At 39.7% G+C, this 20,985-nt stretch overlaps 9 protein-coding genes and 1 non-coding gene across 12 annotated transcripts; 5 read left to right on the plus strand and 5 right to left on the minus strand.

Moving 5' to 3' along the window:
• Window positions 1–686: 686 nt before the first annotated feature.
• LOC111204320 (probable acyl-activating enzyme 5, peroxisomal) lies at window positions 687–2,484 on the minus strand. The gene has a single exon (XM_022698704.2). The coding sequence runs from the start codon at window positions 2,390–2,392 to the stop codon at window positions 737–739; it is 1,656 nt and encodes a 551-aa protein (XP_022554425.2). The 5' UTR covers window positions 2,393–2,484; the 3' UTR covers window positions 687–736.
• A 271-nt stretch (window positions 2,485–2,755) lies between these two features.
• TRNAS-AGA lies at window positions 2,756–2,837 on the plus strand. The gene has a single exon. It is a non-coding gene; the product is annotated as a tRNA-Ser (tRNA).
• A 609-nt stretch (window positions 2,838–3,446) lies between these two features.
• On the minus strand, window positions 3,447–4,700 carry LOC111211005. The gene is made up of 2 exons (XM_022711838.2): window positions 4,133–4,700; window positions 3,447–3,862 (listed from the first exon to the last, which is right to left on the minus strand). Exons 1-2 carry the CDS (start codon window positions 4,622–4,624, stop codon window positions 3,794–3,796), a joined length of 561 nt encoding a protein of 186 aa, XP_022567559.1. The 5' UTR covers window positions 4,625–4,700; the 3' UTR covers window positions 3,447–3,793.
• Window positions 4,701–4,798: 98 nt separating this feature from the next.
• Window positions 4,799–7,287, minus strand: LOC111211003 (biotin carboxyl carrier protein of acetyl-CoA carboxylase 1, chloroplastic). Its single transcript, XM_022711833.2, has 7 exons — window positions 7,029–7,287; window positions 6,638–6,682; window positions 6,403–6,551; window positions 5,987–6,305; window positions 5,600–5,671; window positions 5,171–5,236; window positions 4,799–5,040 (listed from the first exon to the last, which is right to left on the minus strand). The coding sequence occupies exons 1-7, from the start codon at window positions 7,179–7,181 to the stop codon at window positions 5,017–5,019; spliced, it is 828 nt and encodes a 275-aa protein (XP_022567554.1). The 5' UTR covers window positions 7,182–7,287; the 3' UTR covers window positions 4,799–5,016.
• Window positions 7,288–8,063: 776 nt separating this feature from the next.
• LOC111197948 (pentatricopeptide repeat-containing protein At5g16420, mitochondrial) lies at window positions 8,064–10,168 on the plus strand. The gene is made up of 2 exons (XM_048770778.1): window positions 8,064–9,829; window positions 9,902–10,168. Exon 1 carries the CDS (start codon window positions 8,180–8,182, stop codon window positions 9,785–9,787), a length of 1,608 nt encoding a protein of 535 aa, XP_048626735.1. The 5' UTR covers window positions 8,064–8,179; the 3' UTR covers window positions 9,788–9,829; window positions 9,902–10,168.
• A 674-nt stretch (window positions 10,169–10,842) lies between these two features.
• On the plus strand, window positions 10,843–13,246 carry LOC125594701 (isopentenyl-diphosphate Delta-isomerase I-like). Its single transcript, XM_048770791.1, has 6 exons — window positions 10,843–11,385; window positions 11,815–11,870; window positions 12,033–12,124; window positions 12,426–12,528; window positions 12,638–12,775; window positions 12,853–13,246. The coding sequence occupies exons 1-6, from the start codon at window positions 11,231–11,233 to the stop codon at window positions 13,107–13,109; spliced, it is 801 nt and encodes a 266-aa protein (XP_048626748.1). The 5' UTR covers window positions 10,843–11,230; the 3' UTR covers window positions 13,110–13,246.
• A 59-nt stretch (window positions 13,247–13,305) lies between these two features.
• Window positions 13,306–14,560, plus strand: LOC125574833 (putative 4-hydroxy-4-methyl-2-oxoglutarate aldolase 2). Of its 3 annotated transcripts, none has more exons than XM_048770798.1 (3): window positions 13,306–13,548; window positions 13,737–13,947; window positions 14,016–14,560. In XM_048770798.1, exons 2-3 carry the CDS (start codon window positions 13,764–13,766, stop codon window positions 14,330–14,332), a joined length of 501 nt encoding a protein of 166 aa, XP_048626755.1. In that variant the 5' UTR covers window positions 13,306–13,548; window positions 13,737–13,763; the 3' UTR covers window positions 14,333–14,560. The 3 variants fall into 3 exon arrangements, with proteins under 3 accessions (XP_048626755.1, XP_048626758.1, XP_048626764.1); XM_048770801.1 differs by having other exon boundaries at window positions 13,321–13,548; window positions 13,750–13,947; XM_048770807.1 differs by lacking the exon at window positions 13,306–13,548 and having other exon boundaries at window positions 13,555–13,947.
• Window positions 14,369–16,061, minus strand: LOC106433335 (seipin-1). The gene is made up of 2 exons (XM_048770782.1): window positions 15,283–16,061; window positions 14,369–15,066 (listed from the first exon to the last, which is right to left on the minus strand). Exons 1-2 carry the CDS (start codon window positions 15,802–15,804, stop codon window positions 14,518–14,520), a joined length of 1,071 nt encoding a protein of 356 aa, XP_048626739.1. The 5' UTR covers window positions 15,805–16,061; the 3' UTR covers window positions 14,369–14,517.
• Window positions 16,062–16,616: 555 nt separating this feature from the next.
• Window positions 16,617–17,294, plus strand: BNAC03G07800D (protein METHYLENE BLUE SENSITIVITY 2). Its single transcript, XM_013874200.3, has one exon. The coding sequence runs from the start codon at window positions 16,634–16,636 to the stop codon at window positions 17,171–17,173; it is 540 nt and encodes a 179-aa protein (XP_013729654.2). The 5' UTR covers window positions 16,617–16,633; the 3' UTR covers window positions 17,174–17,294.
• Window positions 17,295–18,187: 893 nt separating this feature from the next.
• On the minus strand, window positions 18,188–20,622 carry LOC125594755 (receptor-like kinase LIP1). Its single transcript, XM_048770839.1, has 5 exons — window positions 20,494–20,622; window positions 20,233–20,399; window positions 19,956–20,145; window positions 19,484–19,878; window positions 18,188–19,405 (listed from the first exon to the last, which is right to left on the minus strand). The coding sequence occupies exons 1-5, from the start codon at window positions 20,594–20,596 to the stop codon at window positions 18,527–18,529; spliced, it is 1,734 nt and encodes a 577-aa protein (XP_048626796.1). The 5' UTR covers window positions 20,597–20,622; the 3' UTR covers window positions 18,188–18,526.
• Between the last annotated feature and the right edge of the window lie 363 nt (window positions 20,623–20,985).

Raw genomic sequence — 20,985 nt, forward strand, 5'->3', positions numbered from 1 at the left:
TCTGTCGACAACCATTTTCTGCGGCGGGAGGCCTGAATTGGTTAGCCATCTCTGAAGAGAAGTGGCGTTTTCGACTGAATCTATATTGCAGCCCCATGATATGTCAGGGGCATCCTCCATGGATCGTTTTGTCGTCTCGCCGGCCGAAACAGAGCGGTGGATTCAGGGACAACATCGGGAACCGGAAGAGGTGGTAAAGAGAGGAATAAATGTTGGGTACGGAGATGGCGATGTCAACCTTTACGTTTGCAATCATTAGGTTTGCAGATTAAGATAAGTGTAGACGGCGAAGTTGAATGGGGAAGAAGAAAGATAATGATGAAGCCCTAATCCATTCAAGCATAAAACGCAAATTTTGACTTAATTATGGAACCAAATGTGGAAAACCCAAATCAGATCAAACACAAACCTTTACGACCAAAATAAACCAGACAGAACGTGGAGCCCACAAATAATAATGGAGAAGAATTCATCGTCTCATATTTTAGGGCTTCTCTTGGATCAGGCTTATGGGCAAATACTTCACATTACGGATAAAAAAAACCAAAGCCCAAACTGAGTGTGACATGGACAAATAAACTCACTTTATTGGCTGATTTTAATTGAGGACGTGGACAGCCTCCCTACTCCTCATATATCCCTTTTAGTATAGGTTAGATTCGTACTATTCCATTTATAGCCAAAGATAACACGCTTGTAAACACTTTCTTATAACAAAGTACATGCATAATTCATATTACATACGACTCAACCTCGTCGAGCCCATCTTCTTCGCAATATCCCTAAGCACAAACTTCATAACCTTACCAGTCGAAGTCTTAGGCAACTCATCCCTAAACGACACCGTCTTGGGCACCATATACCTTGGCATCTTCTTCCTACAATACTCTATCAACTCTCCCTCTGTCGGTTTTCTAGTCAAACCAGGTTTCAAACTCACAAACGCACACGGCGTCTCTCCCCAAAACTCGTCCGGTCTCGCAACCACGGCCACTTCATTCACAGCCGGGTTCGTGTACAGAACCGCCTCAACCTCCACGCTACTCACGTTCTCTCCTCCCGTTATGATTATATCTTTCGACCTATCTTTAATCTCTAAGTACCCGTCTGAATGAATCACCCCAACATCTCCTGTGAAGAACCACCCGTTCTTCAGAGCCTTCTCTGTTCCGACAGGATCTTTCAAGTAACCGAGCATGATCGAACTCCCTCTCATCACAATCTCTCCCACAGTTTCTCCGTTTCTCTCAACGCTAAGGCCCGTTCCAGGATCCACCACGTCGATCTCCGTAAACCCGACGGTCCTCACCCCCTGCCTCGCCTTCAGCCTCGCCCTCTCGCTCGCCGGTAACCGGTTCCACTGCGGCTTCCACGCGCATGAGACGTTTAAACCGGCGGTTTCGGTTAACCCGTAACCGTGACTGATCTTAAAACCTTTTGACTCAGCGCGGAGGAGAACGGCGGCGGGAGGCGGAGCACCGGCGGTTAAGATGTTAACCGGATGTTTAAGAGGCTGAGAGTCTTGACTCGCCGACAACATGTTGAGCACAACCGGAGCTCCGCACATATGCGTGACGCCGTGATCACTGATCAAACGGTAGATAAGCGGCGCGTCGAACTTACGTAGACACACGTTAGTCCCTCCGACGGCAGCGATCCCCCACGGGTAGCTCCAGCCGTTAGCGTGGAATATCGGTAGGGTCCACAAGTAAACCGGATTTTTCGGTACGGTCCAATCGATTAATGAATCGATCGACATAACGAATATTCCTCTGTGGCAGTGTACCACTCCTTTAGGAGCCGAGGTCGTACCGGATGTATAATTGAGCACAACCGGGTCCCACTCGCTTTCGGGTCGGATCCATTTAAAGCTCGGGTCCCCTCTCTCCACAAGCTCATCGTAAGTGTAACGGAAACTCTTGCTACGATCGGCCACGTCAGCACCTCCTTCCTCTTCTTTATCGGCGACGAAGACGAGAACAGGCGGATCAGACATCATCGCCGCCGCCTCGACGGCGATTTCGCTAGAGAAGACGTCGACGAAGAGAAGCTTGGATCCGCAGTGGCGGAGAAGAACAGAGACGGTGCGAGCGTCGAGACGCGTGTTGAGGTTGTTGAGGATGGCTCCGGCCATCGGAACGGCGAACTGGAGCTCGTACATCGCCGGAGTATTGGGAGAGAGGACGGAGACGACGTCGGACCTGCCGATTCCGAGCGATGACAGAGACGACGCGACGCGTAAGCAGCGGAGGTTTGTCTCTCGCCACGTGTACATGGTGTTGGTACCGTACACGATGGAAGTACAGTCACCGTAGACGGTGGCGGCTCTCTCCAAGAAGCCTAACGGCGTCAACGGCGGTGAGTTCGCGGTGCATGGTTTCATTTCCTCCATTCTCTTATGGTATTTTGTGTTTCTTCTTGTTCTTATAAATGAGAATAACTATTGATAGAATAAGATATAATAATAATAATAATATAGAGTTTCGTGATTATCTAGGACAACGTGGTGACGACAGTAGAGATAAGGTTATAGATAGTAAAGCCAATGAACATTAATTTAAATAGTTTGACTAACGTAGAATTAGTCATTGATAAAATCTATTCTATTGTCAGTCTTTGATGATATCCAGTTGGCATAAAACTATTACTATAGCTCGACACGTTCAGTTTTGGATCCGTATCTGGGACAAATAGAAAGAGTTTGACCATATAAAGTAACTAAAGATATTTATTAGAGATGAATTGTCAACAAGATGTGGACGTGCCGGAGTGGTTATCGGGCATGACTAGAAATCATGTGGGCTTTGCCCGCGCAGGTTCGAATCCTGCCGTTCACGGTTTTTTGTGTGGATTTTTGAATGTTTAATTAACAATTGAAATTGAAACGTGTAGGGAGGAGAGACGCATAAAGTCGTAAACATAAAAGTAAAACGGCATCATTGTCTTCTTCATTTGTATGTTCACGGTTTTTTAATGGATTTTGAAGCTTTAACAAACATTTTCAAACGTGTCTGGGAGGAAAGACGCATAAAGTCTTAAACATAAAAGTAAAACGCATCGTTGTCTTCTTCATTTGTATGTTCGCGAATTATTGCTTATATTAAGGCCCCACTAAAGCCACGCTTGAAATGAAAAGACGAGAAGTCGAGAAAAAGCCAACTCTTAGAAGAGACACACAGGGACCAACAACGAGTTTCGAATTCATAAACAAGTTTAGTGAAACAAATGAGAAACATCCAAAAATATGATAACTAGTGATATATATAACCCCTTATCTTTAGTTTTGCACTACGAATATTCATTTTGATGTAAACCATAAGTGAGCTAAGATGAAGTCATAATTCATTGATTCATAATCTGTTCTACAATCAAAATCTCGTTTCTCCAGTCAATTTCCACCAGATACCAAGTGACAACCTCAACTTTGAATCACCACAAACTTCATATATCATAAACTTCCTTCTTACTAAATGCAAATCCAAGAAACAAAAATAGTGATAACAGAACACAGCAATGTGTCTGAAAAAAAATCCACACACGTAGCATATACGTATATATATATGTCTTAAACCCCTAATCTATTTTACAAACCAAAAACGTACTCATACCTCCTAAATTCCTCTAAGCAGTCATTGAAACTTATACTGTTGAGATACTAACTGATACAGTAGTATACCACAAGAAGAAAAAAGAAAAAAACTAAAAGCCAAACTCTTTACAAGACACACCATACTAGAGACATCATCAGTAGGTATCCAGTGGAACTTGCACCTCTTTCCCACAAAAAAAAAAACTAAGATGATACTGTCCAGCGATTCCTCGGTGGTCCAAAGATCGATTGTTTATCTCCAGACGATTGCTTCTGCATCATAAAGAGTAAAGTGAACAAACACAATAACAAACATTGATTCCTAAAACCTTAACAACAACAACAACAAGTCTCAAATCATCTCCAAAGAAACAAAACCCAATCAATAGCCATTTTATAAGATTCTTATAATGAATTTTAATGTAACTAAATGATGCAATTTGGGGGAAAATCAAAAACCCTAACTATCTGAATCGCATTATAATCAATTTAATGAAACTAATTGATCCAATTTGGGGAAAAAATCAAAAACCCTAACGTTACCTTTAGATCATCATCACGTGGTTTCGAGAGATCAACGGAACGGTGCTCAAACTCAGCCGCCGTGCAATCACGAGGCGACTCGAACAACGACAAAGAAAGCTGCTTATCAGCGACGCCGACATCGAAGTGGATCAGCCCCGAGCTCACGGGATCCACGTGTATTCCTCTGACAGCGAACCACAGGAAGAGCTCCTTCTGCGTGACGCCGGACAAGTTCCCGATCCGGCCGTCGGAGAGGACGCCGGAGATGTTGTAGTCGAAGTGGAACTGGTTCTCGAATTTGGCGTCGCAGGGGACGGGGAGAGCGACGGTGAAACGCCCCGTTTTGACGTCGATCGAGAAGTTGGTGACTCCCTTGGGGACTATCCCCGCGGGGAGGCCGCTCTCGCGGAGGTAATCGTAGAAGGACGGATCCGGTAGGGAGGAGATCTCGAGGAAGAGAGTTGAGCAGATGATGATGATGAAGAACAGATCTCCACGAATAGTACCCATTGAGAGAAGCAAAAGCGAATCCGTTTCTTCAAAGAAGTGACTTTATTAAATTCTTCGAGAGAGACTTTCTCAGTTCTTCGTTATTTCAGTTTCCGTATTAATTACATAGGTTGGGCTCTTAAGTTATAATGGGCCGGGTCCAGCCCAAATAAATACTTAGCCGACACGAGAGGGTGATAAAAAAATTTGATATAGAAAATTGCAAAAAAACAGAACCAAAGATTCGTGTGTCAATAAAACAGAGCTCTCATCTTCTTTAACCACCTCCCTCATCGAACCAAAAGAAAAAACTAACAGACTTTTAACGGTAACAACGAAAAGGACACAAGAGTCTCAAGAAGTAGTCTCAGGACACAAGTAGCCTCTTTTCTCCACTTCTCATGGTGCCGATTCTACGGTTGAACCACAAACAGAGGCTGTAAAACAATTAACAATGATATCAGTAGAGATTTCTTTCATATACAGCAGATATTGATTCTAAGTAACCTTGAGAGTTAAAGAAAGTGTGTTTCTGTTTAGTAATGATAGAGAAATGAGGAAACTTACAGTGTCGAGGCTAACAGGCTTGCCATCTTCTGCAACGATATCCACTACGGTTCCCGTTTGGTCAGACTGAAGAGAAAAAATTCAAGTTTCAGAGTTGGGTAAAGAAATAAATATCCTCAGGTTTTTCAAACCCCAAAGGTGAAGCGGTGGGATTTTGAAGACTGTTACACGCTAACCATAAATATTCGTTCATCTCTGAATATTACTGACAAGTGAATCACAAAGTTTGGATATTGTAACGTTAAGTTATCTAGAGGGCAATCATATAAAGGGGGTATGGTAACAAAGAGAAAAATAAGATGGCTAAGTGGGACTGAAAAGCGAAAGCAAGATTAATAAGCTGTAAGTAGAAAACAATTTGGTAAGAGATGATTTGAAGTAGTTAAGGTAAATACTAGAGATATAATTCAGAAGATTTTAGGAACTCACCTCTATTTCATTCATTAACTTCATAGCTTCAACGATGCATAGAACTTGCCCCTTCTGCACTTTGTCTCCAACCTAAAGAAGCAAGAAACCCATGAGTAAGAATCCTGACAATGAAATATGCAAAAAGATCGAAAATTTTGCCATGACAAACCAATTTAGTTGGAAAATCCTACTAGATTTTTATATCGTTTTCATTCTTCTACTTTCGTATGTAGTAAGAGAACATAACATATACATGGGGTTTCCTTGGACAAGTGAAAACATATTAACTTCAACGAAAATCTTAGGTCCTAACTTCAGATAACAAATTTACTGTTTTGCAAATAAGGGCCAGTTTATTAACTAAAGAATACGTTCCTAAAGTCTCTGTACAGTTATGGGCCTAACCTTAATAAAGGGTGGTTCGCCAGGTCCTGGACTACGGTAGAATGTGCCAGCCATGGGGCTTTTAACAGTAGGAAGCGATGATTTAGCTGGAGTAGGTGGAGATGGTGTAGGTGAAGAGGCAGGAGTAGAAGGTGCTGGTGATGCAGCAGGTGCAGAAGGAGGAGCCACTGATTGCACATAAGATGATTGGTTTGGTTGCTGCATCATAACATATTGCGCAGGGGACTCGGGTTGTGGCAAAGCTTCCTTTTTTCGAATGACAAGTTCACAGTCGAGTTGTTTCAACTGCAACTCCACAATGTCTCTCGAATCCACAAGCCTGCATGATGGAGGTATAGTATTCAAATCACAGTTATATAATGATCCTGGCTAACAAGCTTAAACCATGGTCCATAGAACAGGGGAAATGTACTTACTTGACGAGAGTTGTTACTTGGGTAAGGAACTCAGAGATAGACTCTTCTGTAGCTAAATCAGTCGAAGAAGAAGGGTCTTTCGATGAGTTTTCATCCTTTCCTTCAGTCTTTTCAGGAGCTGAAGCATTTGATGATGCACCGCTACCAACCTTTAAACGCAGTCAGAAATTAAAAAAAAAAAAAAAAAAAATTCTCGAGACATAATTTCAAAGAGATGAGTAATCAAGAAGCTTACCTTGTTAGATTGGGCTTTCACAACAGGGTAGCTACTGCGAATAGGCTGCAATATTCAGATACAAAAAAAAACAGAACAAAGTCTTATTTCAGACATAAATAAATAAAGGTACATGTACTTTTGAACACATTTGACTTCAGACAAGACATGAATAAAGCTGAGAGAAGAGAAACAGTAACTCATATTCTCGATATATATATATATATATATATAATGCTTAAGGCCTTACAGATCAACTATAGCTTACTACAGAATCATCCAAAAACATTTTTCCCGAGAATTAACTACAAGCTAGAATCATCAAGGACAAGACCAAAACGACGACGATTAGACAAAGTCTTGAGCAAATAGAAACTGCATTGCTTCGAATAGAGAAGGAATGGGTAAATACCTTGGAGAGAAAGCGGAGCTTGGCGGAGAGACGGAATGAAACTCTGCGAGGGAGACGAGAGCGTGTGGTTGGGAGAGGCAAGTGTGAAGATGTTTGGGTGACTGCATAGACGGAAGCAGCTGGAGACGTGACGGAGAACGAAGAAGACGCCATTCTTCTTCGTCTTGGTGGTGCAGATCGGGTTTAGGTCTCACTCCAGCGAGCGAGCGTGAGAGATGTGTGAGATTATAACTCGCTTCCAGATTTCTCCACGTGTCGTTCTCTGATCTGTAGTTCGTATTACTACCCCATCCTTCTGAACTCTTTTTTTAATCTGTTTTCTTGTTGTCGGCTATTTTTCAATCTTTTTTTTAGGTTCCAAAAATTAAATTAAATTGTATCAGAGAAACGTATTTATAATTTAAAAAAAGTGTAGTGAAAAGTTATAAATAAATACTTGCAATTACAATTTGCAGGGTGAAGTTGATGTTCAGTTGTATATACTTTAGAGGCAAATACGTTTGTTACAACGACTGCATTCAAATGATAAAATGCTAAATTATGTTAAAATTGCTTAGCAAAAAAATAATAATGTTGCAATGTATGTATAATCCAAATACATTAGACTATTAGATTAAAATTATAATACTAGGCGAGGTTGGATTTGGTGACCAACTAAAATGAAGTTATGAATTGTTAGCAATCCATTGAAAAACAAAGCACAATGCACCTTTAAAGTCATCAAGCTTGTGCAATGAAAATACATCGTTGACCTCAATCAATAATAGCTAAACAACTTCATTATAAACTTAGATATGATGCATAAACATTCTTCATTTCAAACCTTTCCAGTTTCCAACATTTATGCATACATTATTGTTAGATTATTACTTAAGGGAACAGTAGAGAGTTACATAGAACCAAACTAATTACAAGATCATGGAGATCATAATTAAAGCAGGAGTTATAACCTGCTTAACCATCCCCTGCTGCTACTTCACAGGGTCTTGAGGATTTTTCTTACTTTTAAATCATACCGGGAATAGTCAAACCGGTTTAAGACGAAATAAATATCCGGTTATTCAAGATTCACCGGCAACTTTAATAACATACCGTCGCCTTTGTCCTAATGAAAAACATCCTCGTCAACTCGCCGCTCCAAAACGGCAACGATGTTATTTCCCCACGTGAAACCCACGCGCTTCCATCAACTCCTTCATCCCCGCCTCTTCTCCGCCGCCGCCGCTCCTCTCCAGCAATACTTCACAGACAATAAGCCCCCGATCAAACCGTGGCCGAAGCGTCTATTCCCGAAGCGTCTAGTCTCGATGATCACCCAACAGCAGAACATCGACCTCGCTCTCCAGATCTTCCTCTACGCCGGCAAATCACACCCCGGATTCACCCACAACTACGACACCTACCACTCCATCCTCTTCAAGCTCTCCCGCGCCCGCGCTTTCGATCCAATAGAGTCTCTAATGGCAGAGCTTCGCAACTCGCACCCGCCGATCAGATGCGGCGAGAATCTCTTCATCGACTTGCTCCGGAACTACGGCCTCGCGGGCCGGTTCGAATCCTCTCTAAGAATCTTCCTCCGGATCCCTGATTACAACGTGAGACGCTCGGTTCGATCCTTAAACACGCTCTTGAACGTTTTGATACAGAACAGGAGATTCGATTTGGTACACTCCATGTTTAAGAACAGCAAGGAGTCTTTTGGAATCACTCCGAACATCTTCACTTGTAACCTCCTCGTGAAAGCTCTTTGCAAGAAGAACGATGTGGAGAGTGCCTACAAGGTGCTCGACGAAATTCCTGAGATGGGTCTGGTGCCGAACTTGGTGACTTACACGACGATTTTAGGTGGGTATGTTGCGAGAGGGGATATGGAAGCGGGGGAGAAGGTTTTGGGAGAGATGTTGGATCGCGGGTGGGATCCGGATGCGACTACTTATACTGTTTTAATGGATGGTTACTGTAAGTTGGGGAGATTCGATGAGGCGGCTAAGGTGATGGATGATATGGAAAGGAATGGGATTGAGGCTAATGAAGTGACCTATGGTGTTATGATCAGGGCTTTGTGTAAGGAGAGGAAAGCCGGAGAGGCGCGTAACATGTTCGATGAAATGCTTGAGAGGAGTTTCATGCCGGATTCTTCTCTTTGTTGTAGAGTTATCGACGCGCTGTGTGAGGACTGTAAGGTGGATGAGGCGTGTAGTCTGTGGAGGAAGATGTTGAAGAAGAACTGTATGCCTGATAACGCGCTTCTCAGCACTTTGATCCATTGGCTTTGCAAGGAAGGGAGAGTTGCGGAAGCGAGGAAGCTGTTCGACGAGTTTGAGAAAGGCTCGATCCCGAGTCTCTTGACGTACAACACGTTGATCTCGGGGATGTGCGAGAAGGGGGAGCTGACGGAGGCGGGGAGGTTATGGGACGACATGGTCGAGAGGAAGTGTAAGCCGAATGCTTTCACGTATAACGTTCTGATCGAAGGGTTGTGCAAGAAGGGGAATGTTAAGGAAGGTATCAGGGTTCTTGAAGAGATGCTGGAGAACGGTTGTTTTCCTAATAAAACGACGTTCTTGATACTGTTCGAAGGGTTGCAGGAGTCGGGGAAAGAAGAGGACGCGATTAAGATTGTGTCCATGGCTGTTATGAGCGGGAAAGTTGATAGAGAATGTTGGGAGCTTTTCTTGAGGAAATTTGCTGGTGAGCTTGACAAAGGGGCGGTGGTGGTTCTTGAGGAGCTGCTGTTGCGTGAAGTTTCTGTCTCTTGAAGAAGCAAGACTCTGATCAAAATACTCAATGATCTCCTGAAGGTATCGATCTAGCTCTCGACTTTGGTTGATTTTTGATATACACATTGGATAATGTCCTGGAGACATATATAGATGAACTGCTTTACACATTTAAGAGATAGAACAAAGAATGGTACAGAGAGGGCCAAAGGGTCTTTGTGGGAGATGAAGGTCAAAAGGAGCGACTCAAGCCGCTCATGAATCTGGTTCAAGCTATCTTACATTAACCATCCATGAGAATTACTGTAACCATTCCAATAATAATTGTTACGTTAATCAAAATTGTTACATTATACATACACCGAAAAGAAAAGTCTGATCTGAGAAATTGAAAAACTAATATTAAAATCTGTTGTAGAATTGTTTTAGTTGTTAATTAGAGTCATATGCAATGTTTAGTTTATATTTAAAATCGACTAGTTAATGATAAGGGCAATTGTCAATAATAGCACCTTTTGAAGTTTATGTCTCAAAAATAGCACTAGAAGGAGAAAGTCACAAAAATGACATTCATTAAAGGGTAAAATATCCCTAATACCCTTGGTTTAAAATTAAATAAATAAACAAAAAATAAAAATAAAAATAAAAATAAAATAAAATAAATAAAAAAATTAAAAAAAAGAAATTTTTTTTATAGTTCCAGATTATATGTTTTCAGATTCGAAATTTTTATAATTTTTTTTTGAAATTTTTTTTTTTGAAATTTTTTTATTTTATTTTTTTTTCAAATTTTCTTTTTATAATTTAAAAATACTTTTTGAAACTGTTTTTAAAATTTTTATTTTTTATTTTAGTATTTATTTTTTATAAAATTTTAAACCCTAATTCCAAAACCCCACCCCTTAACTCTAAACCCTAAGGTTTGGATTAATTAACCCAAGGGGTATAAGTGTATATTACCTCTTTAATGAAACCTATTTTTGTGACTTTTAGCCTTGAGTGCTACTTTGGGAACAAAAACTTGATTTGGTGCTATTCTAGTCTTTTTCTCTAATGATAATGTAATAAACGGTAAAACATATTAAATTATATTTTATTATTCTTATAATCTATAAATAAAAAATATTTGATTAACTAAAAAAATACTCCATTAAAACTGTATTTTAAACTGTATCAGTTAACAACAGTATTGTTGTAACAGTAATTAAAAAAAAAGACTTGATTAACTAAAAGAATACTCCATTAAAAAAAAAATTAATATATTGGGAAATTGTGAAATTTTATTTTAAACTGTGATCAGTTAACAACTGTGTTGTTGTAACAGTAATTCAAAATTTTGCGCGAAGTACGCGGCTCATCCATTAATAAATTTTCAAAAATGAAAAAAGTAACAGAAACACAGAGAAGCATCAAAATGTCCGTCTCTTGCTAATATAGTATCCCCTTCGTGTCGTCGACTCAGAAGATCCCTCCTTAATTTTCATGCTCCCGATTTACCCCTCTCCGTATTTCTTGGATCCGATCTCCGGCGAGAACTCACCTGTCTTTCGCGCTTTCTCAGGCGTCGTCACCATGGCTGACTTCAACGATGATGGAATAATGGATGCTGTTCAGAGACGACTCATGTTTGAGGACGAGTTGAGATTTTCGTTTCCTTTTTTCTCTTTGACTTTGATTTTATTAAGGAACCCATATTGTACTAAATATTTATACTTTATTAATTCGAGATGAAATCTTAGAACTCTGTTCAGACAAAACCTTAAGCTCGGACTCTGTTCAGTTTCTTTTCCATTCATTACAAAACATATCACTAGGAAAATGTTGATGAGCTCTAAAATGTGTGTCCCTTTTCTTATCACTGATGAAGTGATGATACTGCTAATTTTATTAGAAATTACTGAAAATACTATCTACTGTGGGGATGTTAGAGATGCTTTTACATGACTATGGATGCATCATTTAGCTGTGATTCGATGATCCTGTCTCTCCTTCATAGCTCATGTATGTAATTCTCATAGAGGCCTGTTCATTTATTCAATTCAATCTTCTTCTATTTTTCTCTGCAGATGCATCCTCGTTGATGAAAATGATCGTGTGGTGGGCCATGACACTAAGTACAACTGTAAGTGAATTTAATTATCCTTGGGAAGATAGAATTAATGATGGCAATATTAGCTGCTCTTTCATTGAACTCATGTGCTTGTGGGCCGATGTGTCTTGTAAGTGTTTAGTTTAGTTGAGTCCTCTAGGATAATAATGCTTGACTCCTTCATCAAAACTGCAGGTCATCTGATGGAAAAGATTGAAGCTGAGAATTTGCTTCACAGGGCTTTCAGTGTCTTCTTATTCAACTCCAAATATGAGTTGCTTCTCCAGGTTATTTGCCTTTATGATTCATCCCCATCATGTGAAGATGACTCTTAAGTCTATCAAATTACCATTATTTTCATATAATATGCTCAAGATGACACCTTTTATTCCTCCAACCAACTTAATGGGCTGAGTAATTGTATAGACAAAGATAGGTTATGTTTGTATGGGATTTGGGCATAGTAATTACTCTGTAGTAAGGCAATGGATTGGCTTATAATCTAGAATTCTAGATTTAACAGTTGGTTTGGTTTTGATCTGCTTATGTGCCATCTTACTGAAATTATCTGCATTCTCTTATGGACAGCAAAGGTCAAAAACAAAGGTTACTTTCCCACTTGTGTGGACAAACACTTGTTGCAGCCATCCTCTTTACCGTGAATCTGAGCTGATTGAAGAGAACGTTCTAGGTATCTTCCCTGGGAAACGCTTAAAGACTAATAGTTCTTACTTCACTAAACATTTTGACGCTTTCACTGGCCAGGATCAATTACTTACTGATCCTCACTATTTGACCAGGTGTAAGAAATGCTGCACAAAGAAAGCTTCTGGATGAGCTCGGTATTGTAGCTGAAGATGTACCAGTCAATGAGTTCACTCCCTTGGGACGCATGCTTTACAAGGCCCCTTCTGATGGCAAATGGGGCGAGCACGAACGTAATCATTTCTCCTTTTTTCTCACTCACTTGATTCTACAAGCTTTGGTTTATAGCCAATGTGGGATTTACTTGCAGTTGACTATCTACTCTTCATCGTCCGGGATGTGAAGGTTCAACCAAACCCAGACGAAGTGGCTGATATCAAGTATGTGAGCAGGGAAGAGCTAATGGAGCTGGTGAAGAAAGCAGATGCAGGTGATGATGATGAAGCTGTGAAACTGTCTCCATGGTTTAGATTGGTGGTGGATAATTTCTTGATGAAGTGGTGGGATCATGTTGAGAAAGGAACTCTTATTGAAGCTGCTGACATGAAAACCATTCACAAACTCTGAAACTTTTGGATCTTTCCTCTTCTCTATTGATTCCTGATTTAAAAAAAAAACTGGCAACAAGATCTCCTCCTGGGTTTTTTTTGTATTTCTAAATTGTTTGAATCCAAACAAAGATTTTAATATATAGTTTTTTACTTCTTGAGTAACAGTTTACAACAAAAGTAAAAAAAAAAACAAGTTAAGACACAAACATAAAAGTAAGAAGACAGAGAGCAAAGATACAAAAGGTGGAGACACTAAAAATAAAGACCACATGATTTTCAAGTAATCTCATGATTCCTTTCTCTAAAGCTTCACCACTACCTTTGATCTGATCTATACCAAAACTCCTTCTCTAGTTTCCGACACTGTTCTCTTTCTAAAGTTACCTACTTTCTTGTCTGTAATAGTAAACATTGTAAAGAGTTCTGTTACTGCATCTGAGTTTGGTCTGATCCAGGTAACAAGACTTGATCTAACTCCTATCCATCAATAGATTCAAAAAGATTGTATTTTTCCTTGTGGGTTTGTTCAAAAAGATTGTATTTTAGATTCTTGCCTTATGTGTCTAAACGAATCGTCAGTTACGTGCACTATACTCATATGATCCGCTCCTAAGATTTGTTTTGATTGATACACTCTCAAAAGTCTCAACCTTTAGAAAAAAGGAAGAAGATGGCGTTTGTGACCACTGCGGAAGTCTGTGACGCGAACCAAGACCTGATTCGGAGTGGTGAGCTCAAAGCTTTGCAACCCATTTTCCAGATTTACGGCCGAAGACAGATATTCTCAGGTCCTGTTGTTACTGTCAAAGTGTTTGAAGACAATGGCTTGATCCGTCAGTTCCTCGAGGAGAAAGGTAAATATAATCATTATTCTTTAAAAAAAACCCAAACTTGATTTGTAAATGGTTTCGATGTTATGAAGGAAACGGGAGAGTACTTGTGGTGGATGGTGGAGGGAGCCAACGGTGTGCGATACTCGGAGGCAACCCCGTGGTTCAAGCTCAGAACAACGGGTGGGCGGGAATCATTGTCAACGGATGCATCAGAGACGTTGATGAGATCAACGGTTGTGATATTGGAGTGAGAGCTTTGGCCTCTCATCCGATAAAGGCGAGTAAAAAGGGACTTGGAGAGCAAAGAGTTCCGGTTAATATTGCAGGGACTCGGATTTGTGATGGTGAATGGGTTTATGCTGATACTGATGGAGTTCTTGTCTCTCAGACTGAGTTATCCGTTTAATACAAAAGACCTCGTCTTACTGTGTTTTTGGTTGCCTTTTATTTGGTTTTGTGTTTTCCCCATGATGTTTTACATGATGCAACTGTTGTTTATCTGTTTTAGACCGGTTATGTTACAGTTATTACAGTTACCGGTTTAGTACAGAGCTCAGAACACACAAAAAAAAACATGAATATGATTAATTACTATGTATAAGTTTCCTGTGTTGTAATGAAAGTTCTTCGGCGAGGCTTGTTTCTTCTTTCTCTAAATCTTCTTTCCATTACCTCTTCAACTACTTCCATCTCTAATCTTTCGGTCTCGACCACAGTTCTTGAAGCAACGTAAGGGAACAAGAACGGTCTAAAACACCATAGAAGGGCGACTAGAATAGGGACATAAAGATACATTGAAGTCCAAACGCAAAGAGTCCATCTCCAGTTATAAGCCATTCGTTTAGTCCATGGAGGTTTCGAGTTTATAACCACCTCAGCTTCGTATAGCTGAGGTAATAACCGAGTCTGTGCACGTGGAATCAGAGTCGCTCTCACGGCTTTTGTTCTTGGCCATTTTTCTTGGTGGACTAAAGCATCTATTCTCATTGTTTGTGCTTCGTTTGCGAATCCGGCAACAAGTGGAACACTCATCACAAATGTTCTTGCTAGTCTTATTGGTTTGCTTCTGAACCGTAGCATACAAGGTTGGCTTGATCTCGCTATTGTCTCGCCTTTTAATGAGAGTAGCTCTACCTTCAACTGTGCAAGAAACACAAGAAAATGAATCAAGAAAACATTTCCGTATAAACATTTAGTTAATAACTAATATTTCTCATAGTTTTTTTTATATATAATAATGATATATTTACGTCTAGGTAATATTTTTATATAATAATGAATCCGTTAATTTTTATGTAATATTTATGTCATAATTTTTATATAATAATACCTCCGTTAAGATTAGTATTTAATTACCTGAAATAACCCAAGTCTTCGGTTAAGATCAGATTCAGGCATCCACATAACTACAGATACATGAACCTTATGTCCAACAGGAACACCAAACGGTCTCTTCTTCTTTTCGAAACTAAAAACCGCACTTGGGTTCTCTTCAGTGTAATCGAAGAATAGTCTTTCTCTAACAACCACAGGCTTTTCTACATACAAACTCACAACCCCAATACCGAGAACAGCCGCTATGATCAACGCCAACACCATCACCATCGACACCTGACATGCACCCATTAGACCATACCATATCCTTCTTACTACCCGAGCTGCACCGCTCTTTATCCGCGAGGGGGCACGTTTAACCGCTCTTTCTGCGGCAGAGATTGTAGCGGTTGCGCGGTTGTACGAGCGACAGAGAAGATAGAGAGGTGAGGTTAAGACGACGAGTGCGTTGTAGATGAGATCAGCTTGGATGTCTACAAGAACCATGAACCAGTCGGCTCGTAATGGGTCAGGGATTTTGAGGTCTATGTCCAGTTCTTCCATTTGTTTTTTTTTTTGTTTTCTTGAAACGTTTTGTTTTGAGGGAATTGAGAATCAAGATTCTTTACGGTTTGTGTTTTTTCTTTGTCAGCTTACGGTTTGTGCTTTATGACATGATATAGATAAACGTCGCTGTGTTGTATATTACTATTAGTTTATTTCATCTGCATGAGAATTTTGAAACGTGGTGGTTCGTGTTCTTGAGTAGTGCCACGTTGCTTCAGTGAGGTCATACTGAATGTAGCAGAAGAAATGAGCTCGAATGATTTAGTTGGATTTTCAGCATTTTGATTTAAATGATCAATGTTAATTTCATGTAAATGATAATTACTAGAGAGTATACATATATACTACCAATTTTTTAATAGAAAATGTAGAGAGATATTTTTTTTTTTTTGACATCAGAGATATTTATGTAATCTATACTACCAGTCTACCAGTGTTTGTTTTAGTGTATTACTGTAGTTCACTACCGGAAAATAAAATAGGCTATGTTAACGTAGGTTTTTTTCGTTTTACTATCACGTAACTGATTTTAGTTATGTTTAAAAATTATGAATTGAATAATGATCTACCAATCTTTCACCAAGCAAACATGATATCTAATTACAGTGTAGATTGCAGCAATATCCCAAAAAAAAAATATGTTCTCTTGCTAATAATAACTATCATAATTTAAACACAATTTAAAAATTCAAATCAATGAAAATTATATTTACTTACAAGATTCTAGTGATCGTTTAGTTTATTAATTATAAGCGAATAAGTTTTACTGAATGAATTTATTTTTTGTCATAAAACTTATTAATATTTTTTTTTTTAATTTACGACTATGAGCAGCAAAGGGGGAGCAAAATTCTTAATGTGCACCGTACTGCACTTTATAAAACCTTCGACAAAAGAGGATAATTATTTAATTAATATTATTTCTCTGCTTTTTAATATCGCATCGAACCTCTCGTCGCCACCAAATCCTTTGTCTCCCCCCCCCCCAATCAAATTAGGGTTAGGGCTCTCATCTTCCTCCCCCTTTCACAGCCGCCAATCGACGATGACAGGCAAGGCGAAGCCGAAGAAGCACACGGCGAAGGAGCTCCAGGCCAAGGCCGACGCAGCGCTGACCAATAGAGGCGGAGGAAAGGCGGGGCTCGCCGACAGGACGGGCAAGGAGAAAGGAGGCCACGCGAAGTACGAGTGTCCTCACTGCAAGATCACGGCGCCGGATCTGAAGACGATGCAGATCCATCACGAGTCGAAGCATCCAAAGCTGCCTTACGAGGAGCCGAAGAATCTCCACGAGGCTCTTGGTGCTGCTGCTCCTGAGTCGTCTTCCAAACCGAAACCTGGAATCAGAGGAAGCCTCAAGAAGTGATCATCTTTGTGGTGTATCGAATTGCTTTTTTTAATGAAAGTTGTGATCTTTATTATTATGGGTTTCTTCAAGTTGTCTGCAATGATGATGCATATGATATAAATCTTCTGTTTCTAACTTATATTGAGGTTTGGGAATTGGCTCTTTGATTTCAATCAGACAAGAGATTGGTATGTTTGGTTTGATGCCTGAAAATCGTATGTCTCTCTGATCATAAATGTTCGTTAAGCCTCTAATTAAAGCTTTATCTTTCGGTGAAATCTGCGAGGATTTTAATAAGAGTTAAAGAGATTAGTACTTTGATTCGATGTCTGAAAAGCTTAGATATATTTTGCTTGGTGTGTTCAGTTTATTTGCTTTTTTTTTTCAAAGCTGCAAGCTTTCAAAGCAACTGGACTAGTTAAGATGCGGTCTTGTTTTCTTTTCATTTAAAAAGAATGAATCTTATTCTCATTGTGCTTGTGCAGCACCAGGATGCACATTTGCTACTTTTTTTTTTATAGAATCCGAATTAAGTTGAAAATTGACTTGGTTAGACACTGTCTTTCTTGTAGATGGCATAAGTAAACCACAATCAATGCTTTAGTATCTTAATTGTGTTTGTTCTTATGATTAACAAAACAAAAGCGACAAGTGTTGTTAGTATCTTAATAATCCATCTGTAAATTTCTCTAACTGTACATTCAAAAGAGAATCAATTCCTCTGTTTTCTCAAGGTGCTAAAAACTCTACCGAAAATTCATAAGAATCATCACCATTACGACAAATGTAAACAATTTAAATCTTAAAAAAGAGGGAAAATTTAACAATCAGTGCTTTTACCCTTTGGTGGCTTGAGGTTTAATACAGAAGCTTTCTCCTCTTGAGACCATAACCATTGTACTGACAAAAGATGCTGTATTAACATTACCTTAGATCTCTTTGTCTCCATCTCAAACCCGCACGCTTCTGGTATTCCTCGAGAAAAGATGATAAGCACCAGTTCTAAACTTCCCTCAAGCATCCCACAAGACAACCTGTCCTATGCTGCAGCTAGCCATCAGAATAATTTACACATTAAGTACTTATTAACCTTGAAAGGTGTAACATTGATTTCTAAGCTAATAAATTTGTTTAAGCTTACAAAATCAATAAAGAATGGAAAGATTTGGAAAAACAAATGGTTAGATAAATGTATTGTAAACATTTTCTTCCTAACATACAGTATTCAAGATATATTTACATAAAAGTGTGACATATGTATATTAGATTTATGTGACAATTTTTGTGTTGTTTCAAAACGAAAAATTGAAACAACTTTTTTTTCATGTTGCGAATGTTATAAACTTCTGAGAAAAACTTTTTGACAAAGATTCACTCTTCATCAGAAGAACCGTGGTCACCTTCCTCTGGTTCAACCCTATTCAAAGACGACTCACCACTTTCCTCGCCTGCATCATCATCATCTGAATAAACACTGTGGGCTTCAGATTTTGAGCTATGAATGTGCTCAAGCCGAGTTTCATGATCCTCCTCATCATCATCATCACTATGATCATCATGAGCAATGCTTGTGTTCTTAGGCGACTCATCGTGATTCCTCTCGCTGTCATACCGAAAAGAAGTGCAATCTTTATCAGATTTAGAGCTGCTTAGCCTCTCGTTATCTCCTTCTTCTTCCTCAGAGCTATAACTATACTTTATCTCCAAACTCTGTGCAGTTGCGTTACTTTCATCAATGGGACTTGCTCTCTCGCTTCCAGAGTCAGAGGAACTGCTCTTAGAGCTTCCAGGTTTCTCTACCTCTTCTTGACCCTTCTCATCATCTGAACCAGACTCATCACCTGAATCCTCCTCTTGCTTCTTCTTACTTCCCTTTGACTCTTCTTTCTTTTCATCATCATCATCTTCTGACTCCGTTGAAGCACTGGAAGAGTCGTCATCTCCCTCTTTCTGAAGAAGAGAGAAGGGAGTAACAGAACAAGAACCGTGTCTGCTCAAAGCAATCGACATGCTCTTGTCCCTGAAGGATAGTATCGGCACCTTGTCTGGAATACCTTCTTCCGTAGACATGGAAAGGAAGTTAAGCGCAACCATTACATCGCTTATCAAAGGACGAGCAGTTGGTTCCTCTTGTAGACACATTGATGTTATCGCCACTGCTTGGTTTATCCCTCTCTCTGAGAAGTTCTTCTTCAGTAGAGGATCCGCCATATCCGGATACCTTTTCGGATCTCTAAATATCGGTTGTGCCTGATAAAAAAAAACAAAAAAAAAAAATCATCAAAAACAACCTATCTTGTGCCGCAAGAAAGAGGGGTGGAGTGTTACCCAAGCAACTAGATTCTGTTCATCATTAGGTTTAGTAGTGTCAACAGCTCTTCTACCGGTGATGAGTTCAAGCAACACAACTCCAAAGCTGTACACATCTGACTTAACAGTGAGATCCTCCCCTCGAGTGTACTCAGGCGCGGAGTAGCCATAAGTGTCCATAACACATGAAGAGTGAAACATGCTATCACCTGCTCCTGGCGCTAGGTTATTCAAACCGTAGTCACAAAGCTTAGGGTAAAACTCATTGTCCAACAAGATGTTAGCAGCTTTTAAATCTCTGTATATCACCGGTGGATTCACTTTATCATGCAAGTAGTCCAATCCTTGCGCTGCACCGAATGCAATCTTCATCCTCGTGAGCCAGTCGATCGGTTTCTGGCCTGGTTCTTGCTCTGCATGTCAAGTACAATAGTATCATCAGTCTCTCCAAAACTAATCCTAAAGTTGTGACAAAGTGAGATATATATACCGAAAAGATGGTCTGGAAGGGAGCCTCCGGAGACGAATTCAAAGACTAAGAGCCGTTGGTCTCCATCAGCGCAGTAACCTATAAGCTTGACGAGATTCGGGTGTTCGAGTTTGGACAATGATAAGACTTCAGCTTGAAACTCTTTGGTACCATGTAGTCCATGCTTGTCTAGCTGCTTTACAGCTACCAACTATACAAAAAAGCAATGGCGTGACTTCAAAGACACATGCGCAAAAATAGCATATAGTTTATTTAACTCGGTTCTAGTGTAACAAACCTGGCCAGTAGATTGAAGGGTTCCTTTGTAAACCCTACCGGAACCACCTTCTCCGAGAAGACATTCTTGCCGGAAGTTCTTGGTGGCCGTCGCTAGTTCCCGGAAATTGAATGTTTTAACCGGTGGTTGCTCTGTTTCTCTTTCCTCTATATGTTTTACCGCAGCAACTGAAACCAAACAAAACCGATGATGGAGTCAATACAAGAAAATGGATAAAGAAAGCTAATATCTTTTTAATTTTATTACAAAACTAAAGATTACCAGGTGGTGGTCTGACTTCTTGTTCATTGTTTTCGTTAGTCTCATTCCCAGAAGGAGGATTACTACTCTTTTGTGAAGTGAAACAGGGGAAACAATTCATCATTTCGTATAAATCTAAAAGCCTAAAAGTTCAAAAAAAATTAAAAAGAGGGAAAAATTTTGTGAGGGGATTAACAATGGTGGGGTCCTTCAAGAGATTGAAGGACCCACGTTAATGTTGAAGAAATGTCTGGAGATTGGTAATGAAACGAAACAGAGGAAAGAGAGCGAGAGGAGAGAGAGAGAGAGAAAGAGGAAAAATTTGAAGCCAATCAGAAAGACATGAACACATTAAAGTTCTCCGATGAACCATGCGAGAAGGAAGGGGGAACATGCTACGTTATTTTTTTTGTTTTCTTTTTTACAATTTCTATTTTCTGTTTTTGCAACTTTTGTGTTAAATCCCTTAAAGCATGGATATCCATTCTTATTTCCATTTTCTTCATTCTAATT

The sequence above is a fragment of the Brassica napus genome, chromosome A3, assembly GCF_020379485.1.
Source record: "Brassica napus cultivar Da-Ae chromosome A3, Da-Ae, whole genome shotgun sequence".
Taxonomy (NCBI): Eukaryota; Viridiplantae; Streptophyta; class Magnoliopsida; order Brassicales; family Brassicaceae; genus Brassica; species Brassica napus.

Excerpts from the sequence above, each read along its gene's own strand:
- LOC111204320 (XM_022698704.2), bottom strand. The coding sequence starts at position 2,392 with ATGGAGGAAATGAAACCATGCACCGCGAACTCACCGCCGTTGACGCCG.
- LOC111211005 (XM_022711838.2), bottom strand. The coding sequence starts at position 4,624 with ATGGGTACTATTCGTGGAGATCTGTTCTTCATCATCATCATCTGCTCA. Across the intron at positions 3,863-4,132 it reads CACGTGATGATGATCTAAAG|AAGCAATCGTCTGGAGATAA; the intron begins GTAACGTTAGGG and ends TTTATGATGCAG.
- LOC111211003 (XM_022711833.2), bottom strand. The coding sequence starts at position 7,181 with ATGGCGTCTTCTTCGTTCTCCGTCACGTCTCCAGCTGCTTCCGTCTAT. Across the intron at positions 5,672-5,986 it reads GCGAACCACCCTTTATTAAG|GTTGGAGACAAAGTGCAGAA; the intron begins GTTAGGCCCATA and ends TTGCTTCTTTAG. Across the intron at positions 5,041-5,170 it reads AGCCTGTTAGCCTCGACACT|CCTCTGTTTGTGGTTCAACC; the intron begins GTAAGTTTCCTC and ends ATTGTTTTACAG.
- LOC111197948 (XM_048770778.1), top strand. The coding sequence starts at position 8,180 with ATGTTATTTCCCCACGTGAAACCCACGCGCTTCCATCAACTCCTTCAT.
- LOC125594701 (XM_048770791.1), top strand. The coding sequence starts at position 11,231 with ATGCTCCCGATTTACCCCTCTCCGTATTTCTTGGATCCGATCTCCGGC. Across the intron at positions 12,125-12,425 it reads AATATGAGTTGCTTCTCCAG|CAAAGGTCAAAAACAAAGGT; the intron begins GTTATTTGCCTT and ends TCTTATGGACAG. Across the intron at positions 12,776-12,852 it reads CAAATGGGGCGAGCACGAAC|TTGACTATCTACTCTTCATC; the intron begins GTAATCATTTCT and ends ATTTACTTGCAG.
- LOC125574833 (XM_048770798.1), top strand. The coding sequence starts at position 13,764 with ATGGCGTTTGTGACCACTGCGGAAGTCTGTGACGCGAACCAAGACCTG. Across the intron at positions 13,948-14,015 it reads TCAGTTCCTCGAGGAGAAAG|GAAACGGGAGAGTACTTGTG; the intron begins GTAAATATAATC and ends GATGTTATGAAG.
- LOC106433335 (XM_048770782.1), bottom strand. The coding sequence starts at position 15,804 with ATGGAAGAACTGGACATAGACCTCAAAATCCCTGACCCATTACGAGCC. Across the intron at positions 15,067-15,282 it reads GAAGACTTGGGTTATTTCAG|TTGAAGGTAGAGCTACTCTC; the intron begins GTAATTAAATAC and ends TTTCTTGCACAG.
- BNAC03G07800D (XM_013874200.3), top strand. The coding sequence starts at position 16,634 with ATGAGCAGCAAAGGGGGAGCAAAATTCTTAATGTGCACCGTACTGCAC.
- LOC125594755 (XM_048770839.1), bottom strand. The coding sequence starts at position 20,596 with ATGATGAATTGTTTCCCCTGTTTCACTTCACAAAAGAGTAGTAATCCT. Across the intron at positions 20,146-20,232 it reads CCCTTCAATCTACTGGCCAG|TTGGTAGCTGTAAAGCAGCT; the intron begins GTTTGTTACACT and ends TTTTTTGTATAG. Across the intron at positions 19,406-19,483 it reads AACAGAATCTAGTTGCTTGG|GCACAACCGATATTTAGAGA; the intron begins GTAACACTCCAC and ends TTTTTTTATCAG.